Raw genomic sequence first — 17,500 nt, forward strand, 5'->3', positions numbered from 1 at the left:
CCGGGAGGTTTCCGGGAGGTTTCCGGGAGGTTTCCGGGAGGTTCCCGGGAGCTTCTGGGATGTTTCCGGGAGGTTTCTGGGAGGTTTCCGGGAGTTTCTGGGAGTTTCCGAGAGGTTTCCGGGAGGTTCCGGGAGCTTCTTGAGAGATTCAGTCTCCTGTAACTTTCGTCTGCTTTCTGAATAAAGAAGTTGGTTATGAAAGTTGATGATTCTTCCCTGTTCGTGCCCTCTGACGCGCACAGATTCATATTCTATAGGGTTCTTTTAGGTAAAGTCACAAATATTGATGCAAATAAAGTAAAAAAAAATAAGAAAAAAAACTAAAACCACCAACGTAGATTAGCCTGGTTCTTAACCTTGGTGAGCGTACTGCCGGTTATTGCAAACACGATGCCTTGTATAAAGGTGTCGTTTTTGTACCAGTTGAAAGGGTAAAAACCTATTACTATATTTTGCCACTGCTAAAGGAGATGTCTCACTGGTTTTTACCCTTTCAACTGGTACAAAAACTGACACCTTTATACAAGGCATCGTGTTTGCAATAAGCACAACACAAGCAGTCAAAATGCAAACAAAAAGAAACAACTCTGATGATGATAATGATAAGCACTGTCCTTGAAGTTGATTGGTCCACACCCGAGACAGCTTTCCCTAGAGCCTAGTCTCACCCTGATGTTGGACCAGATGACGCCAAAAGGCGCACAACTCAAAGACAATGCACCATCAGAGTATGAGAGCTCGGGGTAAAGCATTTACAGTTTTGTTGCCAGATAAAAGGGTAATACAACCAATTATGATGCCTTGTATAAAGGTGTCAGTTTTTGTACCAGTTGAAAGGTTAAAAACCTATATTTTGCCACTGGTAAAGGAGATGTCTCATAGTGTAAATGCTTTACCCTGAGCTCTCGTACTCCGATGGTGCATTGTCTTTGAGTTGTGCGCCTTTTGGCGTCATCTGGTCCAACACCAAGTGAGACTAGGCTCTAAGAAAAGCTGTCTCGGGTGTGGACCAATCAACTTCAAGGACAGTGCATATCATCATCATCAGAGTTGTTTCTTTTTGTTTGCATTTTGACTGCTTGTGTTGTGGTTATTGCAAACACGATGCCTTGTATAAAGGTGTCAGTTTTTGTACCAGTTGAAAGGGTAAAAACCTATTACTATATTTTGCCACTGGTAAAGGAGATGTCTCAGTTAGTATTGGTTATTTCAGTAATTAAAATAAAAACCACGACGTTTTAATCGCAACACCAGCGGGTCGTCATCAGGAAAAGGGGGCCTTCGCCTCGCTAAAGGCAAGCTGTGAATGTTTAAAGATGCCCGTAGCCCCAATGTTAGCAGCATGGACATGGCAGCTGATGTTAATGTGGGTAGCAAACAAGCAACTCCAATCATCTCACTCAGAGGTCGCAAACGGGTTTTGATTCCTTACCCGTACCCAGCCGCACCAATCACTGACCCAGCCAGTCACCCAGTCACTCAGCCACTCAGTCGCTCACCCAGTCACTCAGCCACTCACCCAGTCACTGACCCAGTCACTCGCCCAGCCACTCACCCAGTCACTCACTCAGCCACTTGCCCAGTCACTCACTCAGCCACTCACCCAGTCACCCAGTCACTCAGTCGCTCACTCAGTCACTCAGCCACTCACCCAGTCACTCACCCAACCACTCACCCGGGTACCCGATTGCGACCTCTGGGATGAAGCCACGTTGCAGGCATGGCGGGTGGGTTGATTCTAGGAACTTGAATTGTGAGAAGAGACAAGACGTTGGGAAATGAGTGACAAACGGTGACTCACCAGTGACTCACGGCCTACCCGTACCCGGCCGCACCAGGGTCGCAAAACGGGTACCTGTACCCGTGCCGGGTACGGGTAGCCGGGTATCGGGTAGGGTACGGGTATCGGGTACCCGGTTGTGACCTCTGACCTCGCTCCACACACCCACACTGCTGACAATGGAGGTTGACGAAAAAACACAAACGGATTCACGCAGCAGTAGCAGCCGTTCGTCACTCAGCGGGGGTGTGCACCTAGCCTGGCACTGCTCAGTAGCAGCGGCGTCCTTCACGAGCCTCCTCATCCGCAGAGGCCGATCTTGACACGGCTCGTACCGGTCATCGGAACGTCCACGCGGTTTTCCACAGACACCAGATCCGGTCCACCGGACCTCTATACCACAGAGATCCAGGCGGTACCCGTCCAACTCCCGACAGAGGAGTGGCAGCCTCATCCACACACCAGATTCAATCTAACCGGACCTCCTCAATACCACAGAGATCCAGAAGGTACCGGTCCAGCTCCAGACAGAGGAGCGACAGCCTCTCATCCACATACCAGATCCAGTCAAACGGAACTCAATACCACAGAGATCCAGGCGGTACCGGTCCAACTCCCGACAGAGTAGCAGCAGCCTCATCCACACCAGATACAGTCCACCGGAACTCAATACCACAGAGATCCAGGAGGTACCGGTCCAACTCCCGACAGAGGAGTGGCAGCCTCTCATCCACACACCAGATCCAGTCCACCGGAACTCAATACCACAGAGATCCAGGCGGTACCCGTCCAACTCCTGACAGAGGAGTGGCAGCCTCTCATCCACACCAGATTCAATCTAACCAGGCCTCCTCATCCCACAAGGGGTCTAGATGGTACCGGTCCAGCTCCAGACAGAGTAGCGGCAGCCTCTCATCCAAACCAGATTCAATCTAACCAGGCCTCCTCATCCCACAAGGGGTCTAGATGGTACCCGTCCAGCTCCTGACAGAGGAGTGGCAGCCTCTCATCCACACACCAGATCCAGTCAAACGGATCTCAATACCACAGAGATCCAGGCGGTACCCGTCCAGCTCCAGACAGAGGAGCGACAGCCTCTCATCCACACACCAGATACAGTACATCGGATCTCAATACCACAGAGATCCAGGCGGTACCGGTCCAGCTCCCGACAGAGGAGTGGCAGCCTCTCATCCACACACCAGATACAGTACATCGGATCTCAATACCACAGAGATCCAGGCGGTACCGGTCCAGCTCCCGACAGAGTAGCGACAGCCTCTCATCCACACACCAGATCCAGTCCACCGGAACTCATTACCACAGAGATCCAGACGGTACCCGTCCAACTCCTGACAGAGGAGTGGCAGCCTCTCATCCACACACCAGATACAGTACATCGGATCTCAATACCACAGAGATCCAGGCGGTACCGGTACAACTCCCGACAGAGGAGTGGCAGCCTCTCATCCACACCAGATTCAATCTAACCGGACCTCCTCAATACCACAGAGATCCAGAAGGTACCGGTCCAGCTCCCGACAGAGGAGCGACAGCCTCTCATCCACACACCAGATACAGTCCAACGGAACTCAATACCACAAGAGATCCAGGAGGTACCAGTCCAGCTCCTGACAGAGTAGCGACAGCCTCTCATCCACACACCAGATCCAGTCCACCGGAACTCATTACCACAGAGATCCAGACGGTACCCGTCCAACTCCTGACAGAGGAGTGGCAGCCTCTCATCCACACCAGATTCAAACTAACCAGGCCTCCTTATACAACAAAGGGGTCTAGAAGGTACCGGTCCAGCTCCCGACAGAGGAGCGGCAGCCTCTCCATACTTCTAGATTTGAAGCTTTCGTGACTGCAAGTATTCATATTCTTAAGTTTTTTCGGTAAAGTCACGTAGGTTAAACAATTTAAATTAATAAAAGTGAAATAAAAATAAAATAATTAATTGCATGAAATGATTAATTATTCAAATATTATTTTATAAAATATTAATTTTTACTTTTTTACCTACGTGACTTTACCGAAAAAAACCTAGGAATGTGAAGCCTCTCCATACACCAGCACCATTCCACCGGACATCCTGAATACCACAAGAGATCCAGGAGGTACCGGTCCAGCTCCCGACAGAGGAGTGGCAGCCTCTCATCCACACACCAGATCCAGTCCACCAGGCCTCATCCCACAAGGGATCCAGGCGGTACCGGTACAACTCACGACAGAGTAGCGGCAGCCTCTCATCCAAACCAGATTCAATCTAACCAGGCCTCCTCATCCCACAAGGGGTCTAGATGGTACCGGTCCAGCTCCAGACAGAGTAGCGGCAGCCTCTCATCCAAACCAGATTCAATCTAACCAGGCCTCCTCATCCCACAAGGGGTCTAGATGGTACCGGTCCAGCTCCTGACAGAGGAGTGGCAGCCTCTCATCCACACACCAGATCCAGTCAAACGGAACTCAATACCACAGAGTTCCAGGCGGTACCGGTCCAGCTCCTGACAGAGGAGTGGCAGCCTCTCTCCACACAAACACCAGAGCCGGTCCACCGGACCTCCTGAATAGTGGCAGCCTGTTTGTGTGTCTGTGTGTCATTGTGTGTGTCAGTGTGTGTGTGTGTCTGTGTGTGTGTCTGTCTGTGTCTGTGTGTGTCTCTGTGTGTCTGTGTCTCTCTCTGTGTGTCTGTGTGTCTCTGTGTGTGTCTCTCTGTGTGTCTGTGTGTGTCTCTGTGTGTCTCTCTCTGTGTGTCTGTGTCTGTCTCTCTGTGTCTCTGTGTGTCTGTGTGTGTGTCTGTGTGTCTCTTTCTGTGTGTCTCTGTGTGTCTATCTCTGTGTGTCTGTGTGTGGGTCTGCCCCGTGACCTCCTGCCAGCGGGCGTTCGACACTTCACGTGGCCTCAGGGTGCACATGGCCTGGCACAAGCGTCGTGGTGACGTCACCGCCACTTAGTGGCGAATGGCGGTTGTTGTTGTGTGTCTGTTTGTGTGTGTCTGTGTGTGTGTCTCTGTGTGTCTGTGTGTGTCTGTCTGTCTCTGTGTGTCTGTTTGTGTGTCTGTGTGTGTGTCTATGTATCTGTGTGTGTCTGTCTTTGTCTCTGTGTGTCTGTGTCTGTGTCTCTCTCTGTGTGTCTGTGTGTGTCTGTATGTGTCTCTGTGTGTCTGTGTGTGTCTGTCTGTCTCTGTGTGTGTCTGTGTGTCTGTGTGTGTCTCTCTCTGTGTGTCCGTGTCTGTCTCTCTGTGTCTCTGTGTCTCTGTGTGTCTCTGTGTGTCTGTGTGTCTCTCTCTGTGTGTGTCTCTGTGTCTGTGTGTGTCTCTGTGTCTCTGTGTGTGTGTGTCTCTCTGTGTATCTCTCTGTGTGTCTGTCTCTGTGTGTCTCTCTCTGTGTGTCTCTGTGTGTGTCTCTGTGTGTCTCTCTGTGTGTCTCTCTGTGTCTCTGTGTGTCTCTCTCTGTGTGTCTCTCTCTGTGTGTCTCTCTGTGTCTCTCTCTGTGTGTCAGTGTGTCTCTCTGTGTGTCTCTCTGTGTCTCTCTCTCTGTGTGTCTCTCTCTGTCTCTCTCTGTCTGTCTCTCTCTGTGTGTCTCTCTGTGTCTCTCTCTGTGTGTCAGTGTGTCTCTCTGTGTGTCTCTCTGTGTGTCTCTCTCTGTGTGTCTCTCTGTGTGTCTCTCTCTGTGTGTCTGTCTCTGTGTGTGTCTGTGTCTCTCTCTCTGTGTGTGTCTCTGTGTCTGTGTGTCTCTCTGTGTCTCTCTCTCTGTGTGTCTCTCTCTGTGTGTCTCTCTCTGTGTGTCTCTCTGTGTGTCTCTCTCTGTGTGTCTGTCTCTGTGTGTGTCTGTGTCTCTCTCTCTGTGTGTGTCTCTGTGTCTGTGTGTCTCTCTGTGTCTCTCTCTCTGTGTGTCTCTCTCTGTGTCTGTCTCTGTGTCTGTGTGTGTCTCTGTGTGTGCTCTCCCCCCCCCCACCACCTCCCCCCCCCCACTAATCTCACTCATCAGCGTGATCGGTTGTTGTGTGTGTGTCTGTGTCTCTCTCTGTGTGTCTGTGTGTGTGTGTCTCTGTGTGTCTCTGTGTGTCTCTGTGTGTATGTGTCTGTGTGTGTCTGTGTGTGTCTCTGTGTGTCTGTGTGTGTGTCTCTGTGTGTCTCTCTCTGTGTGTCTGTGTGTGTGTCTCTGTGTGTCTCTGTGTGTATGTGTCTGTGTGTGTCTGTGTGTGTCTCTGTGTGTCTCTGTGTGTGTGTGTGTGTCTGTCTCTGTCTCTCTCTGTGTCTCTGTGTGTGTGTCTGTGTGTGTGTCTCTCTGTGTCTCTCTCTGTGTGTCTCTTTCTATGTCTCTCTCTGTGTCTCTCTCTGTGTCTCTCTGTCTCTCTCTGTGTGTCTGTGTGTGTGTCTCTGTGTGTCTGTGTGTGTGTCTCTGTGTGTCTCTCTCTCTGTGTCTGTGTGTGTGTGTCTCTGTGTGTCTCTGTGTGTCTCTGTGTGTATGTGTCTGTGTGTGTCTGTGTGTGTCTCTGTGTGTCTCTGTGTGTCTCTTTCTATGTCTCTCTCTGTGTCTCTCTCTGTGTCTCTCTGTCTCTCTCTGTGTGTCTGTGTGTGTGTCTCTGTGTGTCTGTGTGTGTGTGTCTCTGTGTGTCTCTCTCTCTGTGTCTGTGTGTGTGTGTCTCTGTGTGTCTCTGTGTGTCTCTGTGTGTATGTGTCTGTGTGTGTCTGTGTGTGTCTCTGTGTGTCTCTGTGTGTCTCTTTCTATGTCTCTCTCTGTGTCTCTCTCTGTGTCTCTCTGTCTCTCTCTGTGTGTCTGTGTGTGTGTCTCTGTGTGTCTGTGTGTGTGTGTCTCTGTGTGTCTCTCTCTCTGTGTCTGTGTGTGTGTGTCTCTGTGTGTCTCTGTGTGTCTCTGTGTGTATGTGTCTGTGTGTGTCTGTGTGTGTCTGTGTGTGTCTCTGTGTGTCTCTGTGTGTCTCTTTCTATGTCTCTCTCTGTGTCTCTCTCTGTGTCTCTCTGTCTGTGTGTGCTCAGCATCCCCCGCGGCCGTCTTTGTCTCTCCCCACCACCCCCCCCCCACCACCCCCCCCCACCACCTCCCCCCCCACCACCTCCCCCCCCACTAATCTCACTCATCAGCGTGATCGGTTGTTGTGTGTGTGTCTCTGTGTGTCTCTCTCTGTGTGTCTCTGTGTGTGTGTGTGTCTCTGTGTGTATGTGTCTGTGTGTGTCTGTGTGTGTCTCTGTGTGTCTCTGTGTGTGTGTGTCTCTGTGTGTCTCTGTGTGTGTGTGTCTCTGTGTGTATGTGTCTGTGTGTGTCTCTGTGTGTCTCTGTGTGTGTGTGTCTCTGTGTGTATGTGTCTGTGTGTGTCTCTGTGTGTCTCTCTCTGTGTGTCTCTGTGTGTGTGTGTGTCTCTGTGTGTATGTGTCTGTGTGTGTCTGTGTGTGTCTCTGTGTGTCTCTGTGTGTGTGTGTCTCTGTGTGTATGTGTCTGTGTGTGTCTCTGTGTGTCTCTGTGTGTGTGTGTCTCTGTGTGTATGTGTCTGTGTGTGTCTCTGTGTGTCTCTGTGTGTATGTGTCTGTGTGTGTCTGTGTGTGTCTCTGTGTGTCTCTGTGTGTGTCTCTCTCTCTGTGTCTCCGTGTGTGTGTCTGTGTGTGTCTGTGTGTGTCTCTGTGTGTCTCTCTGTGTGTCTCTCTCTCTGTGTCTCTCTCTGTGTCTCTCTGTGTCTCTCTGTCTCTCTGTGTCTCTCTCTCTGTGTCTCTCTGTCTCTCTGTGTCTCTCTCTCTGTGTCTCTCTGTGTCTCTCTGTGTCTGTGTGTGTGTCTCTCTGTGTCTCTCTGTCTCTCTGTGTCTCTCTCTCTCTGTGTCTCTGTGTGTGTGTCTGTGTGTGTCTCTCTCTGTGTCTCTGTCTCTCTGTGTCTCTCTCTCTGTGTGTGCTCAGCATCCCCCGCGGCCGTCTTTGTCTCTCCCCACCACCCCCCCCCCCACCACCACCTCCCCCCCACCACCTCCCCCCCACCACCACCTCCCCCCCCACCACCACCTCCCCCCCACCACCTCCCCCCCCACCACCACCCCCCCCACCACCACCCCCCCCCCCACCACCCCCCCCCCCCACCACCACCTCCCCCCCCACCACCACCTCCCCCCCACCACCTCCCCCCCCCCCCACCACCTCCCCCCCACCACCACCTCCCCCCCCACCACCACCTCCCCCCCACCACCCCCCCCCCCCACCACCACCTCCCCCCCCACCACCACCTCCCCCCCCACCACCTCCCCCCCACCACCTCCCCCCCCCCACCACCTCCCCCCCCACCACCTCCCCCCCACCACCTCCCCCCCCACCACCACCCCCCCCACCACCACCCCCCCCCCCCACCACCACCTCCCCCCCCCCACCACCTCCCCCCCACCACCTCCCCCCCCCACTAATCTCACTCATCAGCGTGACCGCCTTGCTCAGCTCAGCGAAACGGCGCAAATCCGACAAACAAAAAAAGTTGAAATTCGATGGACTCAGGCGCGCGCCGACTCTTTAAATCTTTTGTTTGTCGGATTTAGATTCAACACCAACACCACCACCACCACCACCACCCATACCACCACCACCACCACCAAAAGCCGCGTTTGACAGCGAACAAAACAAACATCGCACGCGTGGAAAATCTTTTGTTTGTGTTTAAAGAATAAAAATGATTTGTGTGTGCGTGGTGGATTTTTCAATGTTGCGTGTGATGACTTAAAAAAAAATTGTCGGTGTGCGTGGGCAATTTTTTTTGTGTAATTAAAAATGTTTTTTGTGTGCGTGCGTGGATTTTTACTTTTACGTAAAGAAAAATTATTTGTGTGTGGGTTGAATTTTTTTTTACGTGAAGAAAAATTATTTGTGTGTGGGTTGAATTTTTTTTTACATAAAGAAAAATTATTTGTGTGTGGGTTGAATTTTTTTTACGTGAAGAAAAATTATTTGTGTGTGGGTTGAATTTTTTTTTACGTGAAGAAAAATTATTTGTGTGTGGGTTGAATTTTTTTTTTACGTGAAGAAAAATTATTTGTGTGTGGGTTGAATTTTTTTTTACGTGAAGAAAAATTATTTGTGTGTGGGTTGAATTTTTTTTTACGTGAAGAAAAATTATTTGTGTGGGTTGAATTTTTTTTTACGTGAAGAAAAATTATTTGTGTGTGGGTTGAATTTTTTTTTTACGTAAAGAAAAATTATTTGTGTGGGTTGAATTTTTTTTTACGTGAAGAAAAATTATTTGTGTGTGGGTTGAATTTTTTTTTTACGTGAAGAAAAATTATTTGTGTGTGGGTTGAATTTTTTTTTTACGTAAAGAAAAATTATTTGTGTGTGGGTTGAATTTTTTTTTTACGTAAAGAAAAAGTATTTGTGTGGGTTGAATTTTTTTTTACGTAAAGAAAAATTATTTGTGTGTGGGTTGAATTTTTTTTTACGTAAAGAAAAATTATTTGTGTGTGGGTTGAATTTTTTTTTACGTGAAGAAAAATTATTTGTGTGTGGGTTGAATTTTTTTTTTACGTAAAGAAAAATTATTTGTGTGTGGGTTGAATTTTTTTTACGTAAAGAAAAATTATGTGTGTGTGGGTTGAATTTTTTTTTTACGTGAAGAAAAATTATTTGTGTGTGGGTTGAATTTTTTTTTACGTGAAGAAAAATTATTTGTGTGTGGGTTGAATTTTTTTTTACGTAAAAAAAAATGAAAAGTTTTTAAGTGGAATTTTGGTTTTTGTTAAGGAAAATAATTTGCGCCGATTTCGATGTAAAGCTGCTTTCGTGACTGCAGCATGGATTCATCTTCTTGGTTCTTTCGGTAAAGTCATCACGGAGAAGGGAAGTAATAAAATAATGAAAATAAAACATAATAAAACAATTCTCACGACGTTTCGGCCACAACGCAAGCATAATAAAATAATGTAATAATAAAATATTAAAAATAAAACATAATAAAATAATGTAATAATAAAATATTAAAAATAAAACATAATAAAATAATGTAATAATAAAATATTAAAAATAAAACATAATAAAATAATAATGTAATAAAATAAGAAAATATTTAAAATTAAACAATAAAATACAATTCTCACGACGTTTCAGACTCGGTCTTCTCGACAGACCTGTTCTTCACCTGAGGACGGCTGCTTGCGTTGTGGCCGAAACGTCGTGAGAATTATTTTAGTATGTTTTATTTTTATTATTTTATTATGTTTTATTTTTATTATTTTATTACGTTTTATTTTTATTACTTTATTTTGTTTTATTTTTAATGCTTTATTATTTTTATTCTACGTGACTTTACCGAAAGAACCGAGAAGATTTTGTTTTTTTGTTAAGGAAAATTATTTGCGCCGAATTATTATTTTTGTCTAAAGGAAACATGTATTTGTGTGTGCGCGCACATTTTTTTTGTGCAAAGAAAACGAATTGCACGTTGGCGGGCAACAATTTTTCTGCCCCCCCCCCCCAACCCCCCCCCCCTCAAAGCCCCGCCCCCCTCAAAGCCCCTCCCCCCTCAAAGCCCCTCCCCCCAACCCCCCCCCCTCAAAGCCCCCTCCCCCCTCAAAGCCCCTCCCCCCTCAAAGCCCGCCCCCCAACCCCCCCCTCAAAGCCCCTCCCCCCTCAAAGCCCCTCCCCCCTCAAAGCCCCGCCCCCCAACTCCCCCCTCAAAGCCCCTCCCCCCTCAAAGCCCCTCCCCCCAACCCCCCCCCTCAAAGCCCCTCCCCCCAACCCCCCCCTCAAAGCCCCTCCCCCCAACCCCCCCCCTCAAAGCCCCTCCCCCCAACCCCCCCCCTCAAAGCCCCGCCCCCCCAACTCCCCCCTCAAAGCCCCTCCCCCCTCAAAGCCCCTCCCCCCTCAAAGCCCCTCCCCCCAACCCCCCCCCCTCAAAGCCCTTTCCCCCCTCAAAGCCCCTCCCCCCTCAAAGCCCCGCCCCCCCAACTCCCCCCTCAAAGCCCCTCCCCCCTCAAAGCCCCGCCCCCCAACCCCCCCCTCAAAGCCCCCTCCCCCCTCAAAGCCCCTCCCCCCTCAAAGCCCCGCCCTCCAACCCCCCCTCAAAGCCCCTCCCCCCTCAAAGCCCCGCCCCCCAACCCCCCCCCTCAAAGCCCCCTCCCCCCTCAAAGCCCCTCCCCCCTCAAAGCCCCGCCCCCCAACTCCCCCCTCAAAGCCCCTCCCCCCTCAAAGCCCCGCCCCCCAACCCCCCCCCCTCAAAGCCCCTCCCCCCTCAAAGCCCCGCCCCCAACTCCCCCCTCAAAGCCCCTCCCCCCTCAAAGCCCCGCCCCCCAACCCCCACCTCAAAGCCCCCTCCCCCCTCAAAGCCCCTCCCCCCTCAAAGCCCCGCCCCCCAACCCCCCCCCCCTCAAAGCCCCTCCCCCCTCAAAGCCCCTCCCCCCTCAAAGCCCCGCCCCCCAACTCCCCCCTCAAAGCCCCTCCCCCCTCAAAGCCCCGCCCCCCAACCCCCCCCCCCCTCAAAGCCCCTCCCCCCTCAAAGCCCCGCCCCCCCAACTCCCCCCTCAAAGCCCCTCCCCCCTCAAAGCCCCGCCCCCCAACCCCCCCCCCCTCAAAGCCCCTCCCCCCTCAAAGCCCCGCCCCCCCAACTCCCCCCTCAAAGCCCCTCCCCCCTCAAAGCCCCGCCCCCCAACCCCCCCCTCAAAGCCCCCTCCCCCCTCAAAGCCCCTCCCCCCTCAAAGCCCCGCCCCCCAACCCCCCCTCAAAGCCCCTCCCCCCTCAAAGCCCCGCCCCCCAACCCCCCCTCAAAGCCCCTCCCCCCTCAAAGCCCCGCCCCCCAACCCCCCCCCTCAAAGCCCCTCCCCCCTCAAAGCCCCTCCCCCCAACCCCCCCCTCAAAGCCCCCTCCCCCCTCAAAGCCCCTCCCCCCTCAAAGCCCCGCCCCCCAACCCCCCCCTCAAAGCCCCCTCCCCCCTCAAAGCCCCTCCCCCCAACCCCCCCCTCAAAGCCCCCTCCCCCCTCAAAGCCCCGCCCCCCAACCCCCCCCTCAAAGCCCCTCCCCCCTCAAAGCCCCTCCCCCCAACCCCCCCCTCAAAGCCCCCTCCCCCCTCAAAGCCCCTCCCCCCTCAAAGCCCCGCCCCCCAACCCCCCCTCAAAGCCCCTCCCCCCTCAAAGCCCCGCCCCCCCAACCAACCTCAACTCTAAAGCCAATGGTGCACACGAAGTGAAATCAAACACAAAAACAGCTAAAAAAAAACTAGAAAAAAAAACTAAGAAGAAAATCAACAAACTTAACAGAAAAACAAAAAAAACTTACAACAAACTGAACAAAAAATCAACAAACTTAACAAATAAAACCCGAAAAACTTAACAAAAAAATCAACAAACTTAACAAAAAATCAACAAACTTAACAAATAAAACCCGAAAAACTTAACAAAAAAATCAACAAACTTAACAAAAAATCAACAAACTTAACAAAAAACGTACCACAAAGTTAACAAAAATCAACAAACTTTAAAAATAAAACCCGAAAAACTTAACAAAAGATCAATAAACTTAACAAAAAATTCAACAAACTTAACAAAAAACTTACCACAAAGTTAACAAAAAATCAACAAACTTAAAAAATAAAACCCTAAAAACTTAACAAAAAATCAACAAACTTAACAAAAAATCTACAAACTTAAGAAATAAAAAACTTAAAAATAAACGAAAAACTTAACAAAAAATCAACAAACTTAACAAAAAACAACAAACTTAAGAAATAAAAAACTTAAAAATAAACGAAAAACTTAACAAAAAAAACAACAACTTAACAAATAAAACTCAACAAAAATAAACCAAAAACTTAACAAAAATCAACAAAAAAAACTTAACAAAAATCAACAAAAAACTTAACAAAACCCCCCAACGAACTCAACAAAAAAAACTAAAAAAACTTTTTTAAAAAACTCCCCACCCACCCACCCACAACTCTCAAATTCGCCCTGACGGAGCCACAACATTTGTTTTGGCGTTGTTCCAATCGTTGTGGTCTTGTGGTTGTTGTGGTTGTGTCGTCGTGGTTGTGCTGTTGTTGGACCGCTCGTCACACCTCGCTGGGAGGGAGGGTGGGTGGGAGGGGTGTGGATTTCTGTCAAAACTCACGGACGAAGCCTTCGCCGCTCGCTCAACTCCTCGATTCGCTCGGCTCGGCTGGCTCGCTCCACTCACCCGCTCAGCTGATCACTCACTCACCCACTCACCCACTCACTCACCCGCTCAGCTGATCACTCACCTGATCACTCACTCACTCACCCGCTCAGCTGATCACTCACCCACTCACTCACCCACTCACTCGCCCGCTCAATTGATTGATCACCCACTCACTCACCTGCTCAGCTGATCACTCACTCACTCAGCTGATCACTCACTCACCCGCTCAGCTGATCACTCACTCACTCAGCTGATCACTCGCTCACTCACTCAGCTGATCACTCACTCACCCGCTCAGCTGATCACTCACTCACTCAGCTGATCACTCACCCACTCACTCACTCACTCACCCGCTCAGCTGATCACTCACCCACTCACTCACCCGCTCACCTGATTGCTCACCCACTCACCCGCTCAGCTGATTGATCACCCACTCACTCACCCGCTCACCCACTCACTCACCCGCTCAGCTGATCACCCACCCAGTTGATCAATCGGCTGATCAATCACCCAGCTGATCGCAAGCAGGGCCCCGCTGCACTGCAACTCACTCACCCCACAGACGCAGACAGACGCAGACACAGACAGACGCAGACAGACACAGACAGACGCAGACAGACACAGACATACGTGTTTGGGTTCAGACGGCTCAAAGGTGAGTCTGTGTGGTGAGTCTGTGGGTCTCTGTGTGGTGAGTCTGTGGGTCTCTGTGTGGTGAGTCTGTGGGTCTCTGTGTGGTGAGTCTGTGGGTCTCTGTGTGGTGAGTCTGTGGGTCTCTGTGTGGTGAGTCTGTGGGTCTCTGTGTGGTGAGTCTGTGGGTTTCTGTGTGGTGAGTCTGTGGGTCTCTGTGTGGTGAGTCTGTGGGTCTCTGTGTGGTGAGTCTGTGGGTCTTTGTGTGGTGAGTCTGTGGGTTTCTGTGTGGTGAGTCTGTGGGTCTCTGTGTGGTGAGTCTGTGGGTGTCCGTGTGGTGAGTCTGTAGGTCTCTGTGTGGTGAGTCTATGGGTCTCTGTGTGGTGAGTCTGTGGGTCTCTGTGTGGTGAGTCTGTGGGTGTCCGTGTGGTGAGTCTGTAGGTCTCTTTGTGGTGAGTCTGTGGGTCTCTGTGTGGTGAGTCTGTGGGTCTTTGTGTGGTGAGTCTGTGGGTCTCTGTGTGGTGAGTCTGTGGGTCTCTGTGTGGTGAGTCTGTGGGTCTCTGTGTGGTGAGTCTGTGGGTCTCTGTGTGGTGAGTCTGTGGGTCTCTGTGTGGTGAGTCTATGGGTCTCTGTGTGGTGAGTCTGTAGGTCTCTGTGTGGTGAGTCTATGGGTCTCTGTGTGGTGAGTCTATGGGTCTCTGTGTGGTGAGTCTGTAGGTCTCTGTGTGGTGAGTCTGTGGGTCTCTGTGTGGTGAGTCTATGGGTCTCTGTGTGGTGAGTCTGTGGGTCTCTGTGTGGTGAGTCTATGGGTCTCTGTGTGGTGAGTCTATGGGTCTCTGTGTGGTGAGTCTATGGGTCTCTATGTGGTGGGTGTATGGGTCTCTGTGTGGTGAGTCTGTGGGTCTCTGTGTGGTGAGTCTGTGGGTTTCTGTGTGGTGAGTCTGTGGGTCTCTGTGTGGTGAGTCTATGGGTCTCTGTGTGGTGAGTCTGTGGGTCTTTGTGTGGTGAGTCTGTGGGTCTCTGTGTGGTGAGTCTATGGGTCTCTGTGGGGTGAGTCTGTGGGTATCCGTGTGGTGAGTCTGTGGGTCTCTGTGTGGTGAGTCTGTGGGTCTCTGTGTGATGAGTCTGTGGGTCTTTGTGTGGTGAGTCTGTGGGTCTCTGTGTGGTGAGTCTGTGGGTCTCTGTGTGGTGAGTCTGTGGGTGTCTGTGTGGTGAGTCTGTGGGTCTCTGTGTGGTGAGTCTGTGGGTCTCTGTGTGGTGAGTCTGTGGGTCTTTGTGTGGTGAGTCTGTGGGTCTCTGTGTGGTGAGTCTATGGGTCTCTGTGGGGTGAGTCTGTGGTTGTCCGTGTGGTGAATCTGTGGGTCTTTGTGTGGTGAGTCTGTGGGTCTCTGTGTGGTGAGTCTGTGGGTCTCTGTGTGGTGAGTCTCTGTGTGGTGAGTCTGTGGGTCTCTGTGGTGAGTCTATGGGTCTCTGTGTGGTGAGTCTATGGGTCTCTGTGTGGTGAGTCTATGGGTCTCTGCGTGGTGAGTCTGTGGGTCTCTGTGTGGTGAGTCTATGGGTCTCTGTGTGGTGAGTCTGTGGGTCTCTGTGGTGAGTCTATGGGTCTCTGTGTGGTGAGTCTATGGGTCTCTGTGTGGTGAGTCTATGGGTCTCTGCGTGGTGAGTCTGTGGGTCTCTGTGTGGTGAGTCTGTGGGTCTCTGTGTGGTGAGTCTATGGGTCTCTGTGTGGTGAGTCTATGGGTCTCTGTGTGGTGAGTCTGTGAGTCTCTGTGTGGTGAGTCTATGAGTCTGTGTGGTGAGTATGGGTCTCTGAGTGGTGAGTCTATGGGTCTCTGTGTGGTGAGTCTATGGGTCTCTGTGTGGTGAGGCTGTGGGTCTCTGTGGGATGAGTCTATGAGTCTTTGTGTGGTGAGTCTGTGTGTCTATGTGTGATGAGTCTGTGGGTTTCTATGGGATGAGTCTATGGGTCTCTGCGTGGTGAGTCTATGGGTCTCTGTGTGGTGAGTCTATGGGTCTCTGTGTGGTGAGTCTGTGGGTCTCTGTGTGGTGAGTCTGTGGGTCTGTGTGGTGAGTCTATGGATGGTGAGTCTTTGTGTGAGTCTATGGGTCTCTGTATGAGTCTTTGGGTCTCGGTATGAGTCTTAGGGTCTCTGTATGAGTCTATGGGTCTCTGTATGAGTTTATGGGTCTCTGTGTCTATGGGTCTCTGTGTGAGTCTATGGGTTTCTGTGTGTGTCTATGGGTCTCTGTGTGAGTCTATGGGTCTCTGTGTGAGTCTATGGGTCTCTGTGTGTATAGGTATTTGTGTGAGTCTATGGGTCTCTGTGTGAGTCTTTGGGTGAGTCAATGGGTGATTGTGTTAATGACTGAGTGAGTAGGTCATTGATTCGATGTGTGAGTTATTGAGTGGGTGAGTGGGTGGTTGAGCGATTTGGTGAGTTGGTGGGTGAGTGGGTGGGTGAGTGGGTGGATGAGTAGGTGAGTGAGTTGATGAGTAGGTGAGTGAGTGCGTGCGTGAGTGGGTGGGTGAGTGTGTGGGTGAGTGGGTGGTTGAGTGGGTGGGTGGGTGAGTGGGTGGGTGAGTGGGTGAGTGAGTGAGTGAGTGGGTGAGTGAGTGCGTGACTGAGTGAGTGAGTGGGTGAGTGAGTGGATGAGTAGGTGAGTAAGTGGGTGGTTGAGTGGGTGGGTGAGTGCGTGTGTGAGTGGGTGAGTGATTGAGTGGGTGGGTGAGTGGGTAGGTGAGTGGGTGGGTGGGTGAGTGGGTGGGTGGGTGGGTGAGTGAGTGGGTGGGTGAGTGAGTGAGTGGGTAGGTGCGTCGGTGGGTGTGTGGGTGAGTGAGTGGGTGAGTGAGTGGGTGAGTTAGTCGGTGAGTGGGTGAGTGGGTGGGTGAGTAAGTGGCTGAGTAGGTGAGTGAGTAGGTGAGCAGGTGAGTGAGTGCGTGAATGAGTCAGTGGGTTGAGTGGGTTAGTGAATGGGTGAGTGAGTGAGTGAGTGCGTGGATGGGTGAGTGAGTGAGTGGATGAGTAGGTGAGTGAGTGGGTTGGTGAGTGAGTGAGTGGGTTAGAGGGTGGTTGAGTGAGTGAGTGGGTGAGTGATTTGATGAGTAGGTGAGTGAGTGAGTGGGTGATTTGATGAGTAGATGAGTGAGTGGGTGATTGGGTGAGTGGGTGAGTGAGTGCGTGAGTGAGTGGGTGGGTGGTTGAGTGAGTGAGTGGGTGAGTGAGTCGGTGAGTGGGTGAGTGGGTGGGTGAGTAAGTGGCAGAGTAGGTGAGTGAGTGGGTGAGCAGGTGAGTGAGTGCGTGAGTGAGTGAGTGGGTTAGTGAATGGTTGAGTGAGTGGGTGAGTGAGTGAGTGAGTGTGTGAGTGAGTGGGTTAGAGGGTGGTTGAGTGAGTGGGTGAGTGAGTGAGTGAGTGTGTGAGTGAGTGGGTTAGAGGGTGGTTGAGTGAGTGGGTGAGTGGGTGATTTGATGAGTAGATGAGTGAGTGGGTGATTGGGTGAGTGGGTGAGTGAGTGAGTGTTTGAGTGAGTGGGTGGGTGGGTGGTTGAGTGAGTGAGTGAGTGGGTGAGTGAGTGAGTGTGTGAGTGAGTGGGTTAGAGGGTGGTTGAGTGAGTGAGTGAGTGATTTGATCAGTGCCTGGGTGAGTGAGTGGGTGGGTGGGTGAGTGAGTGACTGAGTGGGTGAGTGAGTGGTTGAGTGAGTGCCTGGGTGAGTGGTTGTGTGTCCATCTATAGTTCGATTACTGCGGGAGAGACAAAGGCGGCCGGGCGTGGTGGTGCTGGCCACCCCTCTGTGTGTGAATTACAGTGCCGCTCAAAGCACTTGCCCCTCTAGTCTGCGAAGGCTATATGGGGCATATTTATCTCTGTGTGAGTCTATGTGTTTGAGTGTGTGTGTCTGTGTGTGAGTCTGTGTGTGTGTGAGTCTGTGTGAGTCTGTGTCTGTGTGAGTCTGTG

General features: G+C 51.0%; 2 protein-coding genes across 2 annotated transcripts in view; both read left to right on the forward strand.

The window, feature by feature from the left end:
* LOC144954029 (uncharacterized) overlaps positions 1 to 201 on the forward strand; it is a gene marked incomplete at its 5' end in the record, with an annotated part of 3,353 nt that extends 3,152 nt beyond the window's left edge. Inside the window, one exon of the mRNA XM_078884612.1 lies at positions 1 to 201. This exon is cut by the window's left edge and continues 327 nt beyond it.
* Positions 202 to 5,876: 5,675 nt separating this feature from the next.
* Positions 5,877 to 17,500, forward strand: part of LOC144954028 (uncharacterized) — a gene marked incomplete at both ends in the record, with an annotated part of 12,958 nt that continues 1,334 nt past the window's right edge. Inside the window, 2 exons of the mRNA XM_078884610.1 lie at positions 5,877 to 6,025; positions 6,891 to 7,382. Of these exons, the coding sequence (XP_078740736.1) occupies positions 5,877 to 6,025; positions 6,891 to 7,382 (641 nt within the window). The remainder of the gene's footprint in view (positions 6,026 to 6,890; positions 7,383 to 17,500) is intronic.

The sequence above is a fragment of the Lampetra fluviatilis genome, unplaced genomic scaffold, assembly GCF_964198595.1.
Source record: "Lampetra fluviatilis unplaced genomic scaffold, kcLamFluv1.1 SCAFFOLD_832, whole genome shotgun sequence".
Lineage (NCBI taxonomy): Eukaryota > Metazoa > Chordata > Hyperoartia > Petromyzontiformes > Petromyzontidae > Lampetra > Lampetra fluviatilis.